Source organism: Pygoscelis adeliae, unplaced genomic scaffold, assembly GCF_000699105.1.
Source record: "Pygoscelis adeliae isolate BGI_AS28 unplaced genomic scaffold, ASM69910v1 Scaffold429, whole genome shotgun sequence".
NCBI classification, from domain to species: Eukaryota; Metazoa; Chordata; class Aves; order Sphenisciformes; family Spheniscidae; genus Pygoscelis; species Pygoscelis adeliae.
In genome coordinates this window covers 862,627-882,076 of record NW_008825561.1, presented here as the reverse complement: position 1 = coordinate 882,076, position 19,450 = coordinate 862,627, and the positions used below count along the sequence as shown (strand labels likewise).

Genomic DNA, 19,450 nt, shown 5'->3' with positions numbered 1-19,450 from the left:
TGGAGGTTCCTATGGACACCAAGCTGACCAGAAGCCAGCAATGCGTCCTTGTGGCAAAGGCGGCTGACAGCATCCTGGGCTGCACTAGGAAGAGCATCACCAGCAGCTCAGGGAGGCAATTATTATTCTCCATTCAGCACAAGAAACTCATAGACAGATGGTAGTGAGTCCACCAAAGGGCCACTAAAATTATTAAGGGATTACAGCATCCAATATTTGAGCAGAAGCTTAGACAACAGGGATTTTTAGTCTCGAGAAGAGAAGGCTCGGGGTTCTTATTTAACGTGTATAAAATCTGATGTGAGGCAGTAAAGAAAACTGAGGCAGATTCTTCCCAGTGGTGCCCAGTGACAGGACGAGAGGCAATGGGGACAAATTCAATAGACAGAAAATTGCACTTAAACCTTAAAAAACATTTCTGCTATGTCAGAGTGCCCAAACATTGGAATGAGTTGCCCAGACAGGTGGTAGAGTCTCCATCCTTAGGATTCAAAATCCTGAGTTCAGGACAAGACCTTGAATATACTGTTCTAATTGACACTGCTTTGAGCAGGGAGGTGGACTAGATGATCTCCAGAGGTCCCTTCCCACCAAAACTATACTATGATTCTATGATTATATTCAGGATAGGTGTTTCCAGGTTCGCAAACTTTCAGAAAGCTCAGGGCAGACAATAAGATTTGTTACATTTAAAATAACTAACTACTTAAAATGGATGCTTAAAAATTCAATTTGAGTTTAATTTTTAAAGCGTTTTTAAAAACAGATTCTGCAAAACAAGAACAAAAAAGTTTAAAAAGTCCCTGGGAACTCAGTTAGGAACATTTGTATCTGGAAAGGGAATGAAGGACGACAGCTCCTTCTACAGCATGAAAAAAGAAGATTAGTCACTGAATGTTCCCCAAGAGAATATTACCACAAAGGAGTTTGAAAAAGAGAAGATAGATTTACATCTCTCTCTCCCCTTCATTTGCACTAGCCTGCAAAACACGATGACAGGAGCAGAATACAGCATTGTAAAGACGACTGAGGTACAATGTTTGCCCAAGCTCTAACTAAAGCACTGTGTTTATGAACTGACTTTTCTTTAACACTGTGGCTAACTGTATCAGTTCAGCAAAAATTATTTGCTAAACAGTCATTGTTGAATCAACCACTGAAGTCTGTGCTTTGCATAACTTAGTTTTACAAAGCTAGAAGTTCTGATGGATGGCTGCAGGGGATTACAGTGTTAACTCAACACCCCGTAAGTGACACTGTTTTCAGTGCAAGACTCCAAAATGCTTTGTGTTGGCCTAAACCTGCATTTCTTGAAAACAGGAGTAAAAATTTACCAACTTCAATGAGTGAGGGACTAGAATAACATGATAAAAAAAATGAATAAAGTATTCAGTAACTAATTAGGTATTAGGAAAAAGAAATTCACAAAGAACCTTGTCAAACATTCGAACAGGGTGCCCAGAGGTTGAGGGATCCTTGGAGACATTCAAAACTCATCTGGACAATGTCTTGAGCAACCTGATCTAACACCAAATTACATTAGACTTGGCAGTTGACCTTGCTTTGAGCAGGGCATTGGACCAAACGACCTCCAGAGGTCCCCAACCACAAACTATTCTGTGACTGTGATTCGTAAATCCTAAACTTAATTTCCTATTTGTATAAAAGCTCAGTATCTGACAGGATTTAGCCTATTCAGAATGATTCAATATCAATTCTCCTTCCAGGATTTCTGTTCTCCTGAACAATATGCTGGTTGCCAAGTCAAACTAGAAATCCAGATAAATATTTCTGTCAATAACATAAAAGTGCTTGGCCCATAAGACTTCCTTAGAGAATCTTCTTTACTTTCATTGTGAAGATATTTATATAGCAATCTTTCCTATGCAGACGGGGAGACAGCCTTAAAATTTATTAAACTGCTTTCTATGTACTACTCTTGCTAAGTAAAAACTAACACTTTTACAAGTTTTATTTTTTAATTTTGTTTTTGATTGTATAATTTCAGGTTTTTGGTAACAAAAAGGGGAAAAAATTCTAGAAAGTAGAAAAATGTCTTGAAATCACAAATATTGATGAGTGATTTTAAGACTAATTTTCATTTTATTTCAAGGTGAATACTCGAATACTCCTTTGATAAAATACAATCTGGTATTTTCTGTAAAAGTACAATCCTTTCTTAACATTGGTGTAAAGCAGTAACTTTCCTTTTATTTCATGTTATGTATGCTTACATTTTAAGTATAGTTCTGTAAACATAAATTATATAACAGGAGTGTCTGAACATCTATTTGACATATATTATAATAAGTCTATTATAAACAGACCCAGACCCATGGAAGGATCTGCCATTTCATCAAAATAACTTCCTTTAAGAGCCTCAGTTGAACAAAGGCTGAGAAGCATGAGCTGTACAAATATTAACACAGTCTTGAAACTATATATTACAAGTGAGATTTTATAGACCATAAGTGCTGTAGAAAATTGTTTGTATATTATCCTCTACCATGTTGCAAGTGACAAATAAAAGCATCTGGAATCAAAATGATGTTTTATCTGATAATTTGCCCTGGGATTTGAAACTGTAAAGATACACGAGATATTTGGGATATATTTTTAATATCACATACCTGATGTATCAAACTGCTTACATTTCTGGCATTGTACAGTAACTGCTAAAAAAAAAAAAATAGAGGCTTCCTTCTCAAAAAAAGCTAGTACAAGAATTTAAAAAACAGTACTCATTTAGACACACACATATACATAATTACAGATCTGTGTATCATATGAACTATTTTATATATTATAACCCAATCTTATGTATTAAAATACAATATTGAGGCTCCTAAGCTGTGCTTTCTTCACTGTCGGAACACCTTTTGAAGACCACCGTTAGCTGGGCACCATATGTAACAACCTCAAAACTCATTTAAATTGTCCTAGAAGCCAATGGCCTTTTTCTGTATGTACTAATACACTATAACATTTATGTATGCAAGCCTTCATATATATGAAATCTATGATAATATGCAAGATTCTAGAATAGGAATATAAACCAGACTGTAACTAAGTCCAAAACTGTGATGGGTCCAAAGAAGAATTAAGCAGCTTTGTCCTTTAACCCTTCCCCCCCTCCCTCTGTTACCTGTCTAGCCATAGCAAATAAAGAGAAGAAACTCTATTTTCAGGGTTCTATAATGTTGCTGAAAATAAGATAGAATAAAATGAATCTGAAAATGTAACAGCTGATTAATATCCATTTTCAAGAAGTCAGAAGTCCTGATAATATCACAGTATGAACATCTCCTTGCAATTGACATTGTAACCCTTTTCTATTAAAATCTCATTTTCAAAACCACTTTCTCATCCTGATCTTCTGCTTCAGATATATGTGCCCATGGTCATTTTACAGCACATCTGAATAAAATCTACATGATCTATATGTTAAAAAAAGAAGAAATTAATCTGATCTTAGTACACATCTGAACATGCACCACTACACGTGAAACTTCTAGTGCAATTAAAGTAAGAATGGAAAACCCAGATTTAGCTGCACAGTAGTTTTGTATTCATAGTAACCTTGTTTACCAGGATCAGTTTGGTCAACTGAAGTTTCTTATTTCTGTTTGCTTGCTGAACAGCTGTGAAAGAGAGAAAGGATTTCTAATTCATACAAGTACTCCTTTCTGTTCTTGAGCCAAAATAAATGTACTATAATGACACAATAACTTCATTCTTCCTAATATCATCAGTTTCTGTGAGTTTAGACACTAATTACTATGAGGAAACATTAGGCTCTTCTCCCTTGAATTTTAAGAAAAGTTTCAACATAAAAAGCGCCTCAAAGGAACACATTTTTCCTCTCAAATATTACCCTAGTATCAACGTCACTATCTCCTAGAAGATAAGTGTTTCCTCTTCCTTAGATGACTTATAACACATATTGCATTTTGTATGGTCTCTGGGTAGAATTCATCTTGGTGTTTTTTATTTTGAATCTAAATTTGAAAAGTAAACCCAGTCTTTTCACTCCAAGATCAAGATAATGCAATTTCCAATTCGTAGGTAATATAACAAAAACGAGCCAGTAGCTGGTATTATTTTTCCCTCTGCCCAGTCCTCATTCACTGACTCAGAATTTATAATTTTCACTTTCAACAAGATTTGTCATTTCACAGCACGCATACGATATGATGTAAGAAATCTTCTGAAAAAGTACAAGGCCTGTAATTTTTCTACACAGAAAGTGAGGAAAAAAAAATCACAGATGCTAACCAAATTCTAGAAGGGTAAATTACTTCTGCTGACCTAAATTTATCTTATAGTCTAATTTAGACACAGGATCTCTTTTCATTCTCCAGTCTTATTTTTTCGTATCAGTATATTTCATCCAGAGAGGTAGCTATTTGTGGCATGAAAGAGATGAACGCTTCAAATGACCTAACAAGTACTAAAATCTCCTTAGAGTCTTCTTCAACTCATCGGTCTTATACACAATAGATCCAAAAGCTCCCACTTTACTACTTATCTGTGTACCTTTCTATCATGCATTCTCATCCTTTCTGACCATAACATATTCCATCTTGTATCAATTCCATATTTTTTTTTCATAGCAAATCTAATCTAATAGTTGTGGAAGTTGATGAGAATCTTCTGAGAAATATTTAAAGGTTCTTGATCCAGAAAGCAGTATCCGTACATTTCAACTTCTCCTTTAGAAAATGGACTCGCAGAGCTAAAAAGTTGTCTATTTTTTCAAGATTTATTGACTGCTCTAACAGAAGATATCACTTCCGTCCACCTCAACCCTTGCTATGAGTATCTTCAATCATTTAAAACCAAACTATGCTATACTAATTCCATTAGAAATTCCTCTGCATACCATTAGGAAAAGCACATCAAAGGTTAGGAAAGCAACTGTTACTGGTCTATTTGTCTACATCTGCATTGCTTCATTAAAAAGCCTTTTCTGTATAAACAAGTTTTGTTTTATATTGAAGACCATTGTAAAAGCCTGAAACAACCATAACCTTCTAAGACTTAAAGTACAAGTAGGACTTTTGAGCCATCTTCCAAAAAAATTCAAACTTTTTAGAATAGGCTTGTAAAAATCTAAGGTGCTACATCAACCACTGTAACACAGAAAAATGGTATATAAAACATACTTTGTATATGAGTTGACCATCCATTTTCAAAATCACACAGACTGGATCAAAAGAAAATGCAAATGTAAAAGACCAGTAGAGACATTGTAAAGAACGCTGAGTACAGAATGAATGAAAGGACAGTGTATGAGTACAGTGAATAAGTGAAAAGCCACAAGGAAAAGAAAAATAAAAAAGGGTAAAGAGACTGAACCCAAGGGTTTGAAGCTACTGCTCACAGCATTTTGCCCCATATGCAAGAGAAATATATCTATATGTCTATAGAGTTATTGTAAGTAGATAAATATATAATAATATAAGCTGAACTCATTTTTCAATTTGAAAAATATGGGAGTGAAATTGTGAGCACTGAAAAATATATCTGAAATTTTATGAACTCTTTTGAAGCTTTAGCTGTAGCAGCAGTTCTTTTTTCCCAACCAAGGAAATCTGACTGTGCCCTCAGAATGACTTCAAACAGTTAACACTAAATTTCTACCAAATTATTGCTGTCATACTCAAAGGGCCTGGTGACTCAAAAGAAAAAAATAATTAGAAAATGAACACAAAACTGTGAATTTACTCCTCATATAAGCTAACTTTTAGACAGCTCAGAAGTGGAAAGCCTTGCTTGTTCGCCTTCTGTTCATTATCCAAGTATTTTCAAGTAGTATTGGACGTTTACTTCAGACTGATGCAGTTAAATGCATCAATGTCAGTTACATGCAATACAATGTCAAGCAGCTAACTCTAGTTTTGTTTTCTCATCCATCAGAAGCAACCATAGATCAAAGGCGGCTTTCTGAGGTAAACATGCAAATAACTAAAAATTACTTCAATTCCAAGCTGTTGCTGATTCACGTCCTGTCAAACAAAAAAGTGCTTTACTTGATTCATGTTCACTTTGGAAAGTAGGATCAAATTCAGCTACTTAATTAAAATGAAGAAAGAGTGAGTCATGTCGCTCAGAAATATATGAGATTTGTTCCATTGACGGCATACAGCTTGGAGTGGACAGATAATCAAACTAGATAATACAATTAACATAATAAACAAATTGAAGTGATGACACAAGTCTTGCAAATTTCCAGCTCTCTGGCAGAATAATTTCAAACAGTAGATAAAAATGAGTATAATATATATACAGATAATTCATCTGTATTTACATTCTTGTTAACATCATTATAAGCATACCATCAGAATCCTCCTGCCTAGCCAACCAGGTTTAGGTAATTATAATCCGCATAACATTCCCTACCTTCAAAATCACTACAATGATCTTAAACAGCCTTTTGTTAGACTATTTTTTCCTCAGATACTCATATTTTAACTTATTTCTAATGGTACAATTATCCCAAAAAGAGTTTGACATTCTGCAATGGAAAGAATAAATAAAGCATTTACCAGTGATTCCACCCACATTTACTAAAATTAGTTCAGAATCATCTCTGGAAGAAAAGAATCTCTCTTTCCTTTGAATGCGTGTCAAATATGCTCAACTGCATAGATCCTTCACAGCATACCAACATTAACCACCAGAATATCTGGCTTATCTATTTACTATGTTAGTATCAATATCCTTCTATAGAAGCAAAAGTAACATGGAAAAAGAAAAATTACAGTAAAAGGCAACCATTGATACAATACCATTTGCACACCGCTTTCCCCCCCACCTTCGGTTTGTTTGTTACTGAAAATGAACAGAATTAACTGATCACTAAAAGGTGTGGGACAGTAAATTTTTAGTCTAAACTCATTGTGGAATATTAACACAATGTATTATTTTCATGAATAATACTTTAATTAGGTATCTGATATGGCATCCCTGCAAATGGATATCTACAGCTAGAATTTACCTTAAAAACAGCACACAGTGCTTAGAATATCAACATTGTTTCAGCACATCCAGGACTCCAAAGTTCTGTACAAGTACCGCAGGGCCAACATAGACTTTACAGGTGTCACACAAACCATCTCAACTGGTATTCAGTGTGTAGTTCCTGAAGATAATGAGCTTAAGGCAAACCCTCAGTCACAGGGATGATGGCAAAGAAAAGGAAAATAAGAGGTATGCACTTGCAAGGGAAGGAATAGCATTTAGGGAAAAATAAAATCAGTCTTCTGTATGTTGGACTCAAAAAGGGGGAGCAATAGAATAAAAAAAAAAATACCTAGTACTTGCATCCGTCACCAAAAAGCATGTAAAGTGAGTCATGAACACTTCAAATGACCTAACAAGTACTAAAATCTACTTAGAATCTTCTTCAACTCATGGGTCTTCTAGGTGTGAGGCATTATACACAATAGATCCAAAAGCTGCTACTTCCCAATTTTCATTTTAAAAAAAAATCATCCTCTCCATTTAATCAAGAAGTAAGATGAGGCACTGGAAAAGTAAGTACTTAAAGCCTTCAGAATTGGCAATAAATAAGATACAAAGATCTGGATATTACTTTTATTGATCTGTCTACTCTCTGACACTTCGCTTTCAAATAGGTGGGACAGTTTAAGTGATCAAAGCACAAGTGTATTGAACTGCCCATAAGAGGTGATTTTTCCATACCAGTATGCACCTAATCATTTATTACAAACTCATGGTGCAAGTATTTTTTTCGTGTATAATACAACAGGCATGCAAGGTTCAAAAGAAGTTAAAAGTAACCCTTAAAAATGCACTTACAGTTGGCCTTACATGGTGATAAGAATAAGAGGAAACAGACATACTCTTGGGTTAAAACCTGTACTAAAGAAGCAGGTTAATTTTAAGTAGTCGTCATTCTTTTCTCCATTGATTTTGTGGTTAGTACTTGATGCAGTTGTAAAAAGCAAAAATAAAAATAAATCTTGCCCTGAAGACTATACCCTAAATAACTTCTAGCTCCCAAAATGGCAGAAAAATAGGTATCCTAATCCTGAGCTTTTAAATGAAATTATGTAAAGGAGATTAACTGTTTATAACAGAAGAATTTTGGTGCAAGCAGCAATGAGGCTGTGACTCATGTTTTGCTATTTAATATGGACATAAATCCTCCTCCTCAAAAAGCTCAGTTACAATTTCAGCAGTGAAAATGGCATCTTTTCTGTTTCTCCCTTTAAAGCCAGCATTTTTATCACTAGGTCTGCACAACAATGTAAGTAATAATACCATGTAAATATGTATATTAAAGCAGATGCCCTTCACATTTCTCTTTTACATACGTTTATTCTGTCAGAGACAATACAATCAATTCATATTGACACCAAAAACATAGTTAGCATTTTTAAAGCATTTCTTTGCTTTCCCTAGTCTAGCCTTCTCAATATACTCTTGGTAACGGAAATTACCAAGCCTTTTCACTAGGGGGAAAAAAACAAGAAAAAAAGAAAAAGAAATGAAGAGAGAGTATATACTACTTTGAAAAGTCAAACCACAAGCTGGTCAGCCACACTTCTTGTGCAGCACAGGCAAACAGTAAATCATCCCATTTTGCAGACATAACCCCTTGCAAGCAAAATGTATTGGTATTACTGAGTGCAACAGAGCTTCTCCTACTGTGCAGCTCTGTTTATATCAATTGACTTATCAATGCTTTGACCCAGCTTGAGTCCAACTTTCTTGCTTTCCTCCAACTAGTAAAGAGAAGTGTGTTGGAGTTAGACAGGCAGCTTTGAACAATTTGTACTTAATCTTAGCATAAACTGATGGCTCCAGTGCTTAATGTTGTTGGTTTTGTTCAACAACAGCCTGGGGGGGGGGCAGGGGGAGAGCTAATTGATACCTACCCAAATTAAATCACTGTTTTTACTTCAAGAAATGTGGACTCAAAGCTTTTTACTAGGGGCATAACTGACAATTTGTACACAAAGGTATTCTCATAAGCAAAAAACCAGGGGCTCCAAGACTTTCTGCTTATACCCTTCCCCATGCTCCTGGACTGCCACAGAAAACCCTGTGGCAACTTTTGCAATTTTAGTCAAAGTTACAGTGCATTGCTGACTAAAAAAAATAAAAACAAATTATCTCATTCTGATTTAAGATACACTGGGGAAAGAAAAAAAAAATCCTATGGGTTTTTTTTTCACAATCAAGTGGAATATTTAACTTTAAAAACCTACAAGAAAAATGCCTGAGGAAAAAATGTCTGTATTGATCTCTTTGCAAAGCCAGAAGAATTCTCTTAAAACTGGATGATTATTGAAAAATGGATAAGGACAAGAAGAATGGATAAATAACTCCCCCCCCCATTAGAAAGAATGTAAGACTATGCTCTTTGCGGCTTCAGTCTTTCTTCATCATTACACATTATTTGGTGATGTGGGTCACCTTTACATAATCTTACAGAAAACATAAGGTAAAAAAAGATGTCTGCAGACCTACAAATACCTCCCTGGCTACTCTAAGCAGATAAAGTCAATAAAACAAGACCCCTAGTTACCATACTCAGCTTGGATTCATACACACTTAAAATGATGGAATTCCATTCATATCAGTTCATCTATCCCTGCTTACAAACAGCCTGAATCTGACTTTCTTACGCTATAGTAAATTTAAGAACAGTGGAAGAACAGGAAAGTAGGAATTACAGAGAAACACTGGGACTAAAAATCACACTGTAGCATGTTTCTGTAAACAAAGAATGTGTAATTTTTGAATTATACAATGACTAAGAAGTATTGTCTATCCGTAGAGTCTATTAGGAAAGGGGTAGGTATCTAAAATCCATTCGTATGTAAGGGGTAGATGGCCAAGACATTTCCAACAATAGTTAGCAAGTTCAAGAAAACATACCAATTCCCCTCGGTCCTGCCATGAATTGATACGACTGACAAGGAATGACTCAGCTAATCTGCACGTAAGAGTTGTACACATTCTCAGAACCCACAGCCACGCAACAACATGGAATAAAGAAAACTGCTCCTGAAACAACCGCTACCAAGATACGGAGGAACATATCCAGAGCCTGATATTTTTATTCCTTATCATTAACCCCTCGTAGGGTAATGCTTTGCAAAAAGAAACACGCAGAAACATTTATTTGAATACAAAAGCAGCTAAAAGGTAGAATTTAAATAAGAATACCTGCATCATCAAGAGTCCATTCAAATAATAACATGGATATGAAATATCTAGTACATTTTCCTGCTTGTATAAAAGTATCAGCCAGAGGCAATAAAGTATGCCTCAGACAGATGTACCTAAGAGATCTAGCAGAAGTTTCCAAGTGGTTCTGTCTCTTTTCTCATTCCGTTTTATTATGACTCATAAAGCAGAAAGACATTTTTCTTCTGTGGACAGGGGTGTTCATCTTATAGGCTATAGGGAATTAACATTCAATGGGAAAGACTCCATCTTGTCAAAAAGTGTCTCCATGAGACCAGCAAGGTTATTCATGGAGAGAAGAGCGACTGCAAGAACTATAGTGAATGTGATAGCCATGTAAAACTAGTTTCAACACACTGAGGCATAAGAGTTAGAGAACCCCTATTTTCAAAGCCTGTAAAGGATACTGTTACTATTCAGACTGGAAAGACCCATACACAACCTGATCTAGGAAGGTAATTATACATCGGGGAGGGGGGAATCAAGATGTAAGAATGCCAGTGACACGTAATTCTCAAAGTGTGAGTTTCGAGAACAATTCAGTTACGTAGCATTCCCATCACTATCATGTTCAAGTGAAAAGATTCTTACTACTTCTGCATCACTAGCCTATCTTTAAAAATCTTTCCCTGAGGACATAACTCTGTCTTTGGCTAGAGATGCCACTCGTGGCATCAGTTTTGGAATCTGAAGTGACCTTCTTTTTGAGGCACAGAGTCCTATAATGTGTGTAATTTAAACAGTTGGTTCTTTAGCTGTAATATGGGTTTTGCCAGACTATGTCAATAGAAATCCTCACTACAGAAATCACTTCCAACTTCCTCTTCAGTTTGTCTTCAAGACCTAAAGAGAACTTTTCTTATACAAAAAGCTGCCCCTGAGAGATTAAATAAGATGCCCCTACCAAAGTAGGAGAACCTCTCAAAGAATAACGGAGATCTCCTTGAATTGCTTAGTCTCAAGAACTGTCCTACATTCCCATTCTGTTTTCCCAGTGTAAAAATTTCTGTTTAAGTGATGAAATAATCCTGGTTTCTTTCCTGTGACATAAAGCTTCAGGCTCTGAGGCTTGACAAAGATGCAGTGTAACTTTACCACAGTGTTGGCATTTAGACTACCAGCTGGTGGAACAAAGCCAAAAACATTAATATTACTAAAGTTAACTCTAAAAATAGCTAAATAAAACAGTTCTACAAGTATATCCCAGAGAACAGGATTAATATTCAATCTCAATAAAGCTATTTCTTGTCTCATTCCAAATTATTCCTGTCATAGCATATGTGCTGAGGCACAGACACAGGCCCAAGCCTGCAGTCCTAGTTCCTGAAGTCCTTAAATTATAATCAGAATTTCACCTCAGTAAAAAAATTTCCCTTTGCACAAAGTTTACAAAGTGCAGCAATGGAGTGTTATCTGCCTCGCTTTGTGGAGATTCAAAGGAGCATCTGAAAGACCTCTGAATGTAAAAATATGTAGTGTATCAGCACTAAGAATCATTATTCTGAAGAGTCTCAGAGTACTCAGATTTTTGGGATGAGTAATGGTGCATGCTACTATCCTGAGACTCATGAAACTGAAATGTCTACTACTGCTTTTAGGGGAAGAGTAGCTGGGCCAGTACTAACTGCTACTTCTTCTCTCTGTCAGCAACAAATGAAGTAGAGTCAGAGTGCAGGGCCATGGAAGCACCACACCATGACATGTGAAGGGCTCCCCATGCCTACAACAAAGTAGTCCTCAAAACACCAGGAGTTTGCAAGAAAATCCGCTAGATACTTGTTTCAGTCACTAGCATATGACAGTCATTATATTACAGGGCACCACCGTGTGAAAGTGTTCTCAGACCTGCCATAAATGGACAACTTGACCTATTCTTTGAGGAGTTTGTACCTTTGATATATTCTAACACAAAACATTACATTTTCCCATCTACATCCTCAAGGAGTTTCCATTGGATGCATCTCCAGGTCATGACATACACTAGTGCAACGCTATTATCTCTTGCCAAATCAGGCAAAGTATACAAACATAAATTAGTAATATTGAGCAAGCATGAGGATAAAAGCTCCTTACAAGTACAAAATGTTGTTATAAACACTTGGAGCTTTCTAAGGAAGGTGATATAAAGGAGAATTATTATACTTACACATTAATTATGTGCCATCTCAAAATGAACTGTGCAGCTGTTAGTTATTTCTTAAATGCCAGTGCTCATCTAAACAAAAACAAAACAAACTCAGTCTCCTACTGGGCAACATTTTATTCCTGTATGGGATTTGTCATGTAGAAAGAAACATTGTAAATATTTAGCTGGATATTCCTATGTAGATCTTTTCTCGGAGAGCATAACAACATTTTCCCAGGGCAACAGAACAATTTTTAGATGTTAAGAAAATCCACGGTTCTTTCAACTGTTTACTATTAAAAAAGGCATCCACACAGCTACCTAGTTTCTCCTTACTATGTCATGCACAAAGATGCTCTGAAACATAAATATAATTGACATCTCCAGAGGAGAATTTGACAGTGCATACAGAAGAGTGACCACTGATGTCACTCATTGCAGCTCTCATGTAGTCTTCCAGAAGTCCATTTAATGCCAAATGGCTCATTAAATACACTACAGCTGATACGTTCATACTCTCTCATCATTTCAACCAGTACTTGACTTCACAGATTCAAAGTATAGATTCAAGATTAGCGTAACCTCAACTAAATCTGTTCTGCTATTGATGGGAGAGCGATCTACCAGCTGTGACACCTTCTCTGCTCATGCTCCCGCTTACAGTAGCACAAGCAGTCATGCAGTTGCACATTTTGTTGGAAGCAAGTACCTGAAAAATTTGTTAGAATTAGTATTAGTTCCCTAATCTGACCGAGACTGCATGGCTGCAATAGCATTAGTGCTGGCGCACAAAACGTATCAGAACGCAGTCACATAAGGAAAGGAGAGAAGAGCTACTCTTTCTGATACAGGAAGAGCTTCATTCAGCTTAATTTGACCGTGAAACTATACATCAGGAAACCTTAGCTTCATGAATACCGTAAGCCAGTCAAACGTAATGCTAAGTCTGAAAGCCATCTGACCCACGCCCAAGCCCTGTTCCCATGCTGCTGCACACTTCTCTTGTGCTGGCACAGAGCTTTTCTCAGGTGCACAAAGTCCTCGATCACATAGTTGGTCGGTTTTAAAACTAGCTGTTATTTTCATGGTTTGCCTCAGATAAATTCCCCCATGTGCTATGCAGGCACAGGGGCAAACGTAGCACAAACACTAGAACAGGGAGAGGACTGGCACTGCCATCTTCCTGCACTGACTGTGGCCTGAGAAAGAAAATGGAAAGGAAGATTCTTCTCTCTCTCTCCTTTTTTTTTTCTGACGTTTCTCAGAGCACGATATTAACTCTGCTCTGTATACTTACAGCTGGTTCCTCAGCTATAGTTTCAACTCAGCAAATATGATCAACAGAAGTATTTGCACACATCTAAATTTTAGTAAAAGTATGTGACAGCATCATTTCTGAAGACTACAGGTACACCTTTCACTTTAACGTGAAAGAATCAATTTCATATACATTAATTTATTTGCATAACAAAGTAAAGGTCAAGCAACTAATCCATTCAACTAAGTGAATCAGGAATGAAACTTTTATAAAATTTAATTTGTAATTTAAAAAATAAAAGACACTATTAAATTATGCCCAGAAAAAAAAAAAAAGACTGAAGAAATACTTTTTATGTTAGTATTTACAGCTTGCCAGTATAGTTGGAAGAATTATTTTCCAACGTGCTTAGCATGACAGCTGGATCTTGCAGTATACTATGTATGCATCAGGATCATAAATTCAGAAGCTATATAATCAAAATAGAGTAGCCAGTTCTCACGAGTATGTAACAAAAAAAAATTGACACAATGTTTATATTAGAAAATCAGCTCCTGAAGTTGCATTTAAATGAAAGCTTTCATTTAAATTCAAAGGTGAGTTGCCTGCACCTACAGATAAAAGAAAATCTCCAAAACTAACATGATGAAGACTAAAAAACTAAAAGGAAAAAAAAAATTTTAAAAAATCTTTTAAATAGTAGTGGTTTTGACACTCACAATTAACAACATATTTGAGAATACTCTAGCTAATCAAAGATGGCTACAATAAAGTACAACTTTTTCTTTTTTTTAAAGACATGCTAAGTTTACAGGCATTGAATTCTTTCCAATCTAGATAAAGTATCTATTGTGTCTTCAAAAACTGTGCTAAATGTTTTGAAGGGGGATTTTGTTGTTTGCTAAACTGAGAGATAGGATCACTCCAAAACCAAAGCACAGTATGTTCCCAAAAGGGTGAATAATTCAATCTTCCACCTTGGTAACTCATTACTACCCTGTTATTTTGAGTATGACAGAAATGTCAAGGCCTGGAAGCTTTAACACTAAGCAGGCACAAATAAACAAAGAGTAGCTGAATACAAAATAATACAGTACACACAACAATGTAAAACCCCTAAGGAAGTCTATCAGAAAAGTCCTCAGAAAACAAACCACGCTACAGTGTGCATGCCAGTAAGCATCCTTGTATCCAAACCAGATTCACATCAGGCAAAGAATACGTATTTTGCTATCGGCTGTATGCCATAAAAGGGTGAGCTACAGTAAGACAAATAAAAATAAGTAATAACATCAATCAAATGTCAGCAAACATGGAAACTAGACTACTGGCAAAAGTTCATAGCAGGAATAAAAATTACTGTCCCTGAGCTGCTTATTGCCACTGTCCTGGTAGAGGTCACGATGCCCTGAAGTGGAATGCAAACTATTCAGTTGCCTCAGTGCAAAGTCTGACAGCTTGTCTTAATCTGTTGATGGTTTTACAATACGCCATCAATCTTGACACCGACATGGTTGAGATGCACATAGCTATTTTGCTCTCTTTGTTATTCTGTTGGGCCAGCAACATCCAAAATACAGTCAGAATACAACTCTTCAGTGATTCCAGTTAGACCCTCCAGAAACCCCCAAGCACTCGGGCCGAAGCTCTAAAACATAGATCCTAGACACTCAGATACCTCTCCCTCTTAAGGTACCTGAATCCATTTGACTTCCATGGCAAGTTCATAAACATCCCTGACAATCTGGTCTAAGAAAGCCAGTTCCTCAACCAGAATCGAGGTTAGTTGAGATTACAACAAATGACAGTCCAATTTGCTTCTGCATTCTTATTAAATTAGAACTTGCTCACTCTAATTGCAGAATGCTACCTAATTAAAACTGAGTACTCCGGGCTGAAGTTCACCCATGCTTATGTCATATTAAAGCAACTCTGGCCACCAGGAGAGCTACTGAGTCCCTTCCTTTTGCTTGCACTACTGTTTCTATATCCACATGATGAGCCAAATCAAGGAGTTGATTTAGCTGAGAACTAATCTGACTAAAAATGATCAGCCTTAGCTAAATCGTCTTGTCAATCTACCTCATTACATAGTTATCTGAAGAATACTACTGGCAGAAAAGGGGAGACTGAAAGCGAAGTCATCCCCTAAAAATAATAATTAAATATATATATAAAAACTTGTTAGGATTATCAAAATTACAATTAGCACTTTAGAATGTAAAACCAAACTATGATAGGTAACAATAGAAAACCAACTAAAATGAAGCCACATTCCTGTGAAAGTGAGGTTTCAAACAGGATTACTGTGTCAACGTACTCGCCATGTGCTAAGAACATTTATAGACATATTTATGTCATACTTATGAGAAGACAATGAAGAGAAATTTACAAAATCTGTGACAATACATCATGACTAGATACAGACAGACAAGACATTGCAGAAACGCAAAATAATCATCAGATGGATACGAATACATACTAGATGAGCAAAACAAATAACTTTACAATATCAAGAAGTAAAAGAGCATGCCAGAAATCCCATGGTATTACTGGCAAATGAGAAGTAATACAAGAGGAAAAAAGAATGAACTGATGAAACTGATGAGAGTTGGGAAATTAATACTTCCTCATACAGACAGTATAGCAAGAATCAGTCACAGGAAAAAAAAAAACAAAAAAAAACAACCAAACCAAACAAAAAACACTATTCAGGCACAAAAAACTCAGACAGTAAAAGGCTGTACTATTCTCTCCAACTAGGATGTCAATGTACCTGTTTTCAGACTACAATAGTAAAGACTTCAGAAGCAGAAATCTAGAAAAAGCAAGTATCTACTAAACATACAACAACTCCACATATAAGCAGACCAGAGTATCCAAGTTCAAGGGTGCGGAGGAGAAGCTGGGGGCAGGTTTTGGAGGGAAAGGAGAATGCAAAAAGAGAAGAAAGTGTTTGGGCTTTTTTGTTCAGAATGAAAGCCATTAAAATGTGAGGACTCTTTTTGGACTTTCACAGAAAATAATTACTAAACATTAGCTTTACTGTATCATACAAAGGTTTCACTCAGTATTAGTCAGCTCCATTGTACTGTACAAGCAACACTAAAGATATCCTCCTCAGTAAATTAAAAATCTCCAACTTGCAGATTAGGGTTACATAAATAAGTGACAATATAAAAGACATTGTGAAACAACATTAAGTGTTTTGATACTATTTGTAGGTATTTAAGATAAGAGATTTGCTTTCTATTATTGTTCTTGCTTTTTTTTTTTTTATGCATATGGAGATAGCATCATCCTTTCCAAATGGAGCACAACACAGACATCATTAACAACTCATTTCAATCTCACCAAATCAATTTTTATAGTGGGATTTTCAGAAAAGGCAGTGTCTTTTTGGATAACATCAAGGAGAGTGCCACATAAGGGACAAACTGAAGGACAGGAAATAATGCATCTGTGTGAGAAAATGAGGCATGAAAAGACCAGACTGACGTTATTGTCAAACAGGAACAGGCAGGCGTATTGTATTATTATAGATTAAAAAACACCAGATAAGCCAAAAGTACGTACCTTTGTACATTATATAAAGGATACTACCTGTGTTACAGGCAGCTTTTCAACTGTTTGCTTATACTCCACTCAGTACAGGGAATGCAATATACTATTGAACAGCAAAAGCTTCCACTAAATTATTGTATTAACACACCTGGACAATCACAGCAAGTGATTGCCTTACAAAAAGCTTATCAAGCAGAGATGAAGCTACCTTTCAGCAATGAGGACAATGCAGAGCCAAAAAAGAAAACTTCATCACAAGGAAAACAATGTTATGTTCCCAGAACAGCTGCTCAAGTAGAGAGAAAGCAGATGAAGATGTCAGGAGAAGTTCAAGGCCAGGTTGAAAAGCAATTAGTAAGATGAAAGATACTAAATGGAACCTTTTACCCTTTAATAAAGCAATGATCCAGTAAAGACATATTGCTGGAAACATGATCTTTAATGGGGAAAAGAGCAAAGAAATTTGCTGCCACACAGGCAAAAAAGGAAAAAAAAAAAAAACAAACCCAAAAAATGAGTCAACTATGCTGATTGCTGTGAGGTAAAAACCAAAATTGATATGCATCCATTGCAATGATATGCACCACATGCAAACTGTTTCCTCTGAATTTCCCTAGAGTCAACAGACTGCTTTGATTACAGGAACTATTAGAAAAGCAAGTTTTAAAATCCACTGTTTAATAAAGTTCAGCATTAAAAAAAACATAAAATTCGGTACCAAAAGTAGTATCAGTGGACAAATATGCTTACCTAAACATAATGCCACGCACCCCAAAAAGAGAAAATCAAGGCACTGAGAATATGTACTCTAAACATTGAGGACAGGCATAGACTAGAAGAGCACTTAAAATAGCAGAATAAGCAGAGGGAGCTGCAGCTGGTTCTCCAATTACTAGGTATTGTTTAAAAATGCATATTCAAATCAAAATCCCTCAGAACATTTGTACTCTCAAAGAGGACTTACACAGTAGTTGAAAGATCTGTATTTTAAACTATCGAAATTTAAGTTATTCAAGTAGATGCAAATAAATACTTTAACGAACAAGAAGAAGGAGGGGTACACCAGAACACAGGGAAGTATTAATGTATTAATATATTCTCTTCTACAGTATTTCCTAAGGACTATAAAACTAATCAAGTTTCCTCTTCTGAAAGCCCAGATGTATACAGTATGCTCAAACAGCTCTGTTATCAGTCTGTGGTAACCGCTCATGGCTTAGAGTGAATATGAAGTCACTGAATTATTGGTGTTATTAATGTTAACACTCAGGGAATCTTGCAAAATCAACTGCAAGGGGAAAGAAGATGAAGTCCAACTCAGTGTTGGTGAGGGCCATATTAGAAACTCAGAAAAGAAATGTTTATACATGTACACAGACATCCTATTCTAGGCATTTTTAAAAAAAATTACAGTACCTATTTTTATCTTGTCTATGCGTTTAACGTAGCAGAAAGTAAAAAACTACTACTGAAAGACAGAAAATAAAAGGAGTGAAGAGTAAAGCACTAAAAAAAGCTGTAGGTAAGCACAATGTTTCACAGTAATATTTTAGGAAATACCTGAGTAGATAAACAGCCCTTTCAATATCACTGAGTTCTTCATCAACTGTCAATCTTTCTATTTCTTCTGGTGTCTGTCAAGCGTGAAATAGAGATTATGAGTTTGCAATGCCTTACTATTTCCTAATTTTAATCTTTGTAAAACAACCCCTTCCTCCCCACATCAAGGGATAGCTCCACGAGTAATTTGAATTTAATCCTTGAAATCTCTAGCCAACATTTCAAATTCAATCAAATAAATCTTTCGCCAGGAAAAGATGGGATGCAATAGAAGTACAGTTCCATGTCAGACACTATTAATCACTCAAAGTATAAACAAGTCACATATAAATTAAAGACCTAAGCTAGTCTGTATTTTCCAGCTTAATATTCTTATACTGAAAATATTAAGTCCCTGCTATATAGAATTCGAGATTGTTTATTCCAAAATGACTGAAAACAATTTTTAGTATCCTGGTGCCATAAAAAATAAGCTGCCTATTCAGTTAGCTGTGCATAAATAAAACAGACACAATTTCAAATGGATTTTAAAGCATCGTTCTATTTTGAAGCATATACCTTCAGGCTCCTGCGTACTGGCCTCTCTATAATAGTTAGCTCCTGCAGGTCTTCTATGTATCCAAATAAATTGCTCTGACTAAAATCCATTTTGGAGAAGAAGATTATTGGATGCATGTAACAACTAAAGCCTTTGGCAACCGATGCTCTCCCCGAGTCTC

The 19,450-nt window shown here is 35.9% G+C and overlaps 1 protein-coding gene across 1 annotated transcript in view; it reads right to left on the bottom strand.

Annotated features, from left to right (window-relative positions):
• PPP4R4 (protein phosphatase 4, regulatory subunit 4) overlaps positions 1–19,406 on the bottom strand; it is a 75,092-nt gene extending 55,686 nt beyond the window's left edge. Inside the window, exons 1-2 of the mRNA XM_009332373.1 lie at positions 19,290–19,406; positions 18,732–18,805 (exon numbers count right to left, since the gene is read on the bottom strand). Of these exons, the coding sequence (XP_009330648.1) occupies positions 18,732–18,805; positions 19,290–19,406 (191 nt within the window). The remainder of the gene's footprint in view (positions 1–18,731; positions 18,806–19,289) is intronic.
• Between the last annotated feature and the right edge of the window lie 44 nt (positions 19,407–19,450).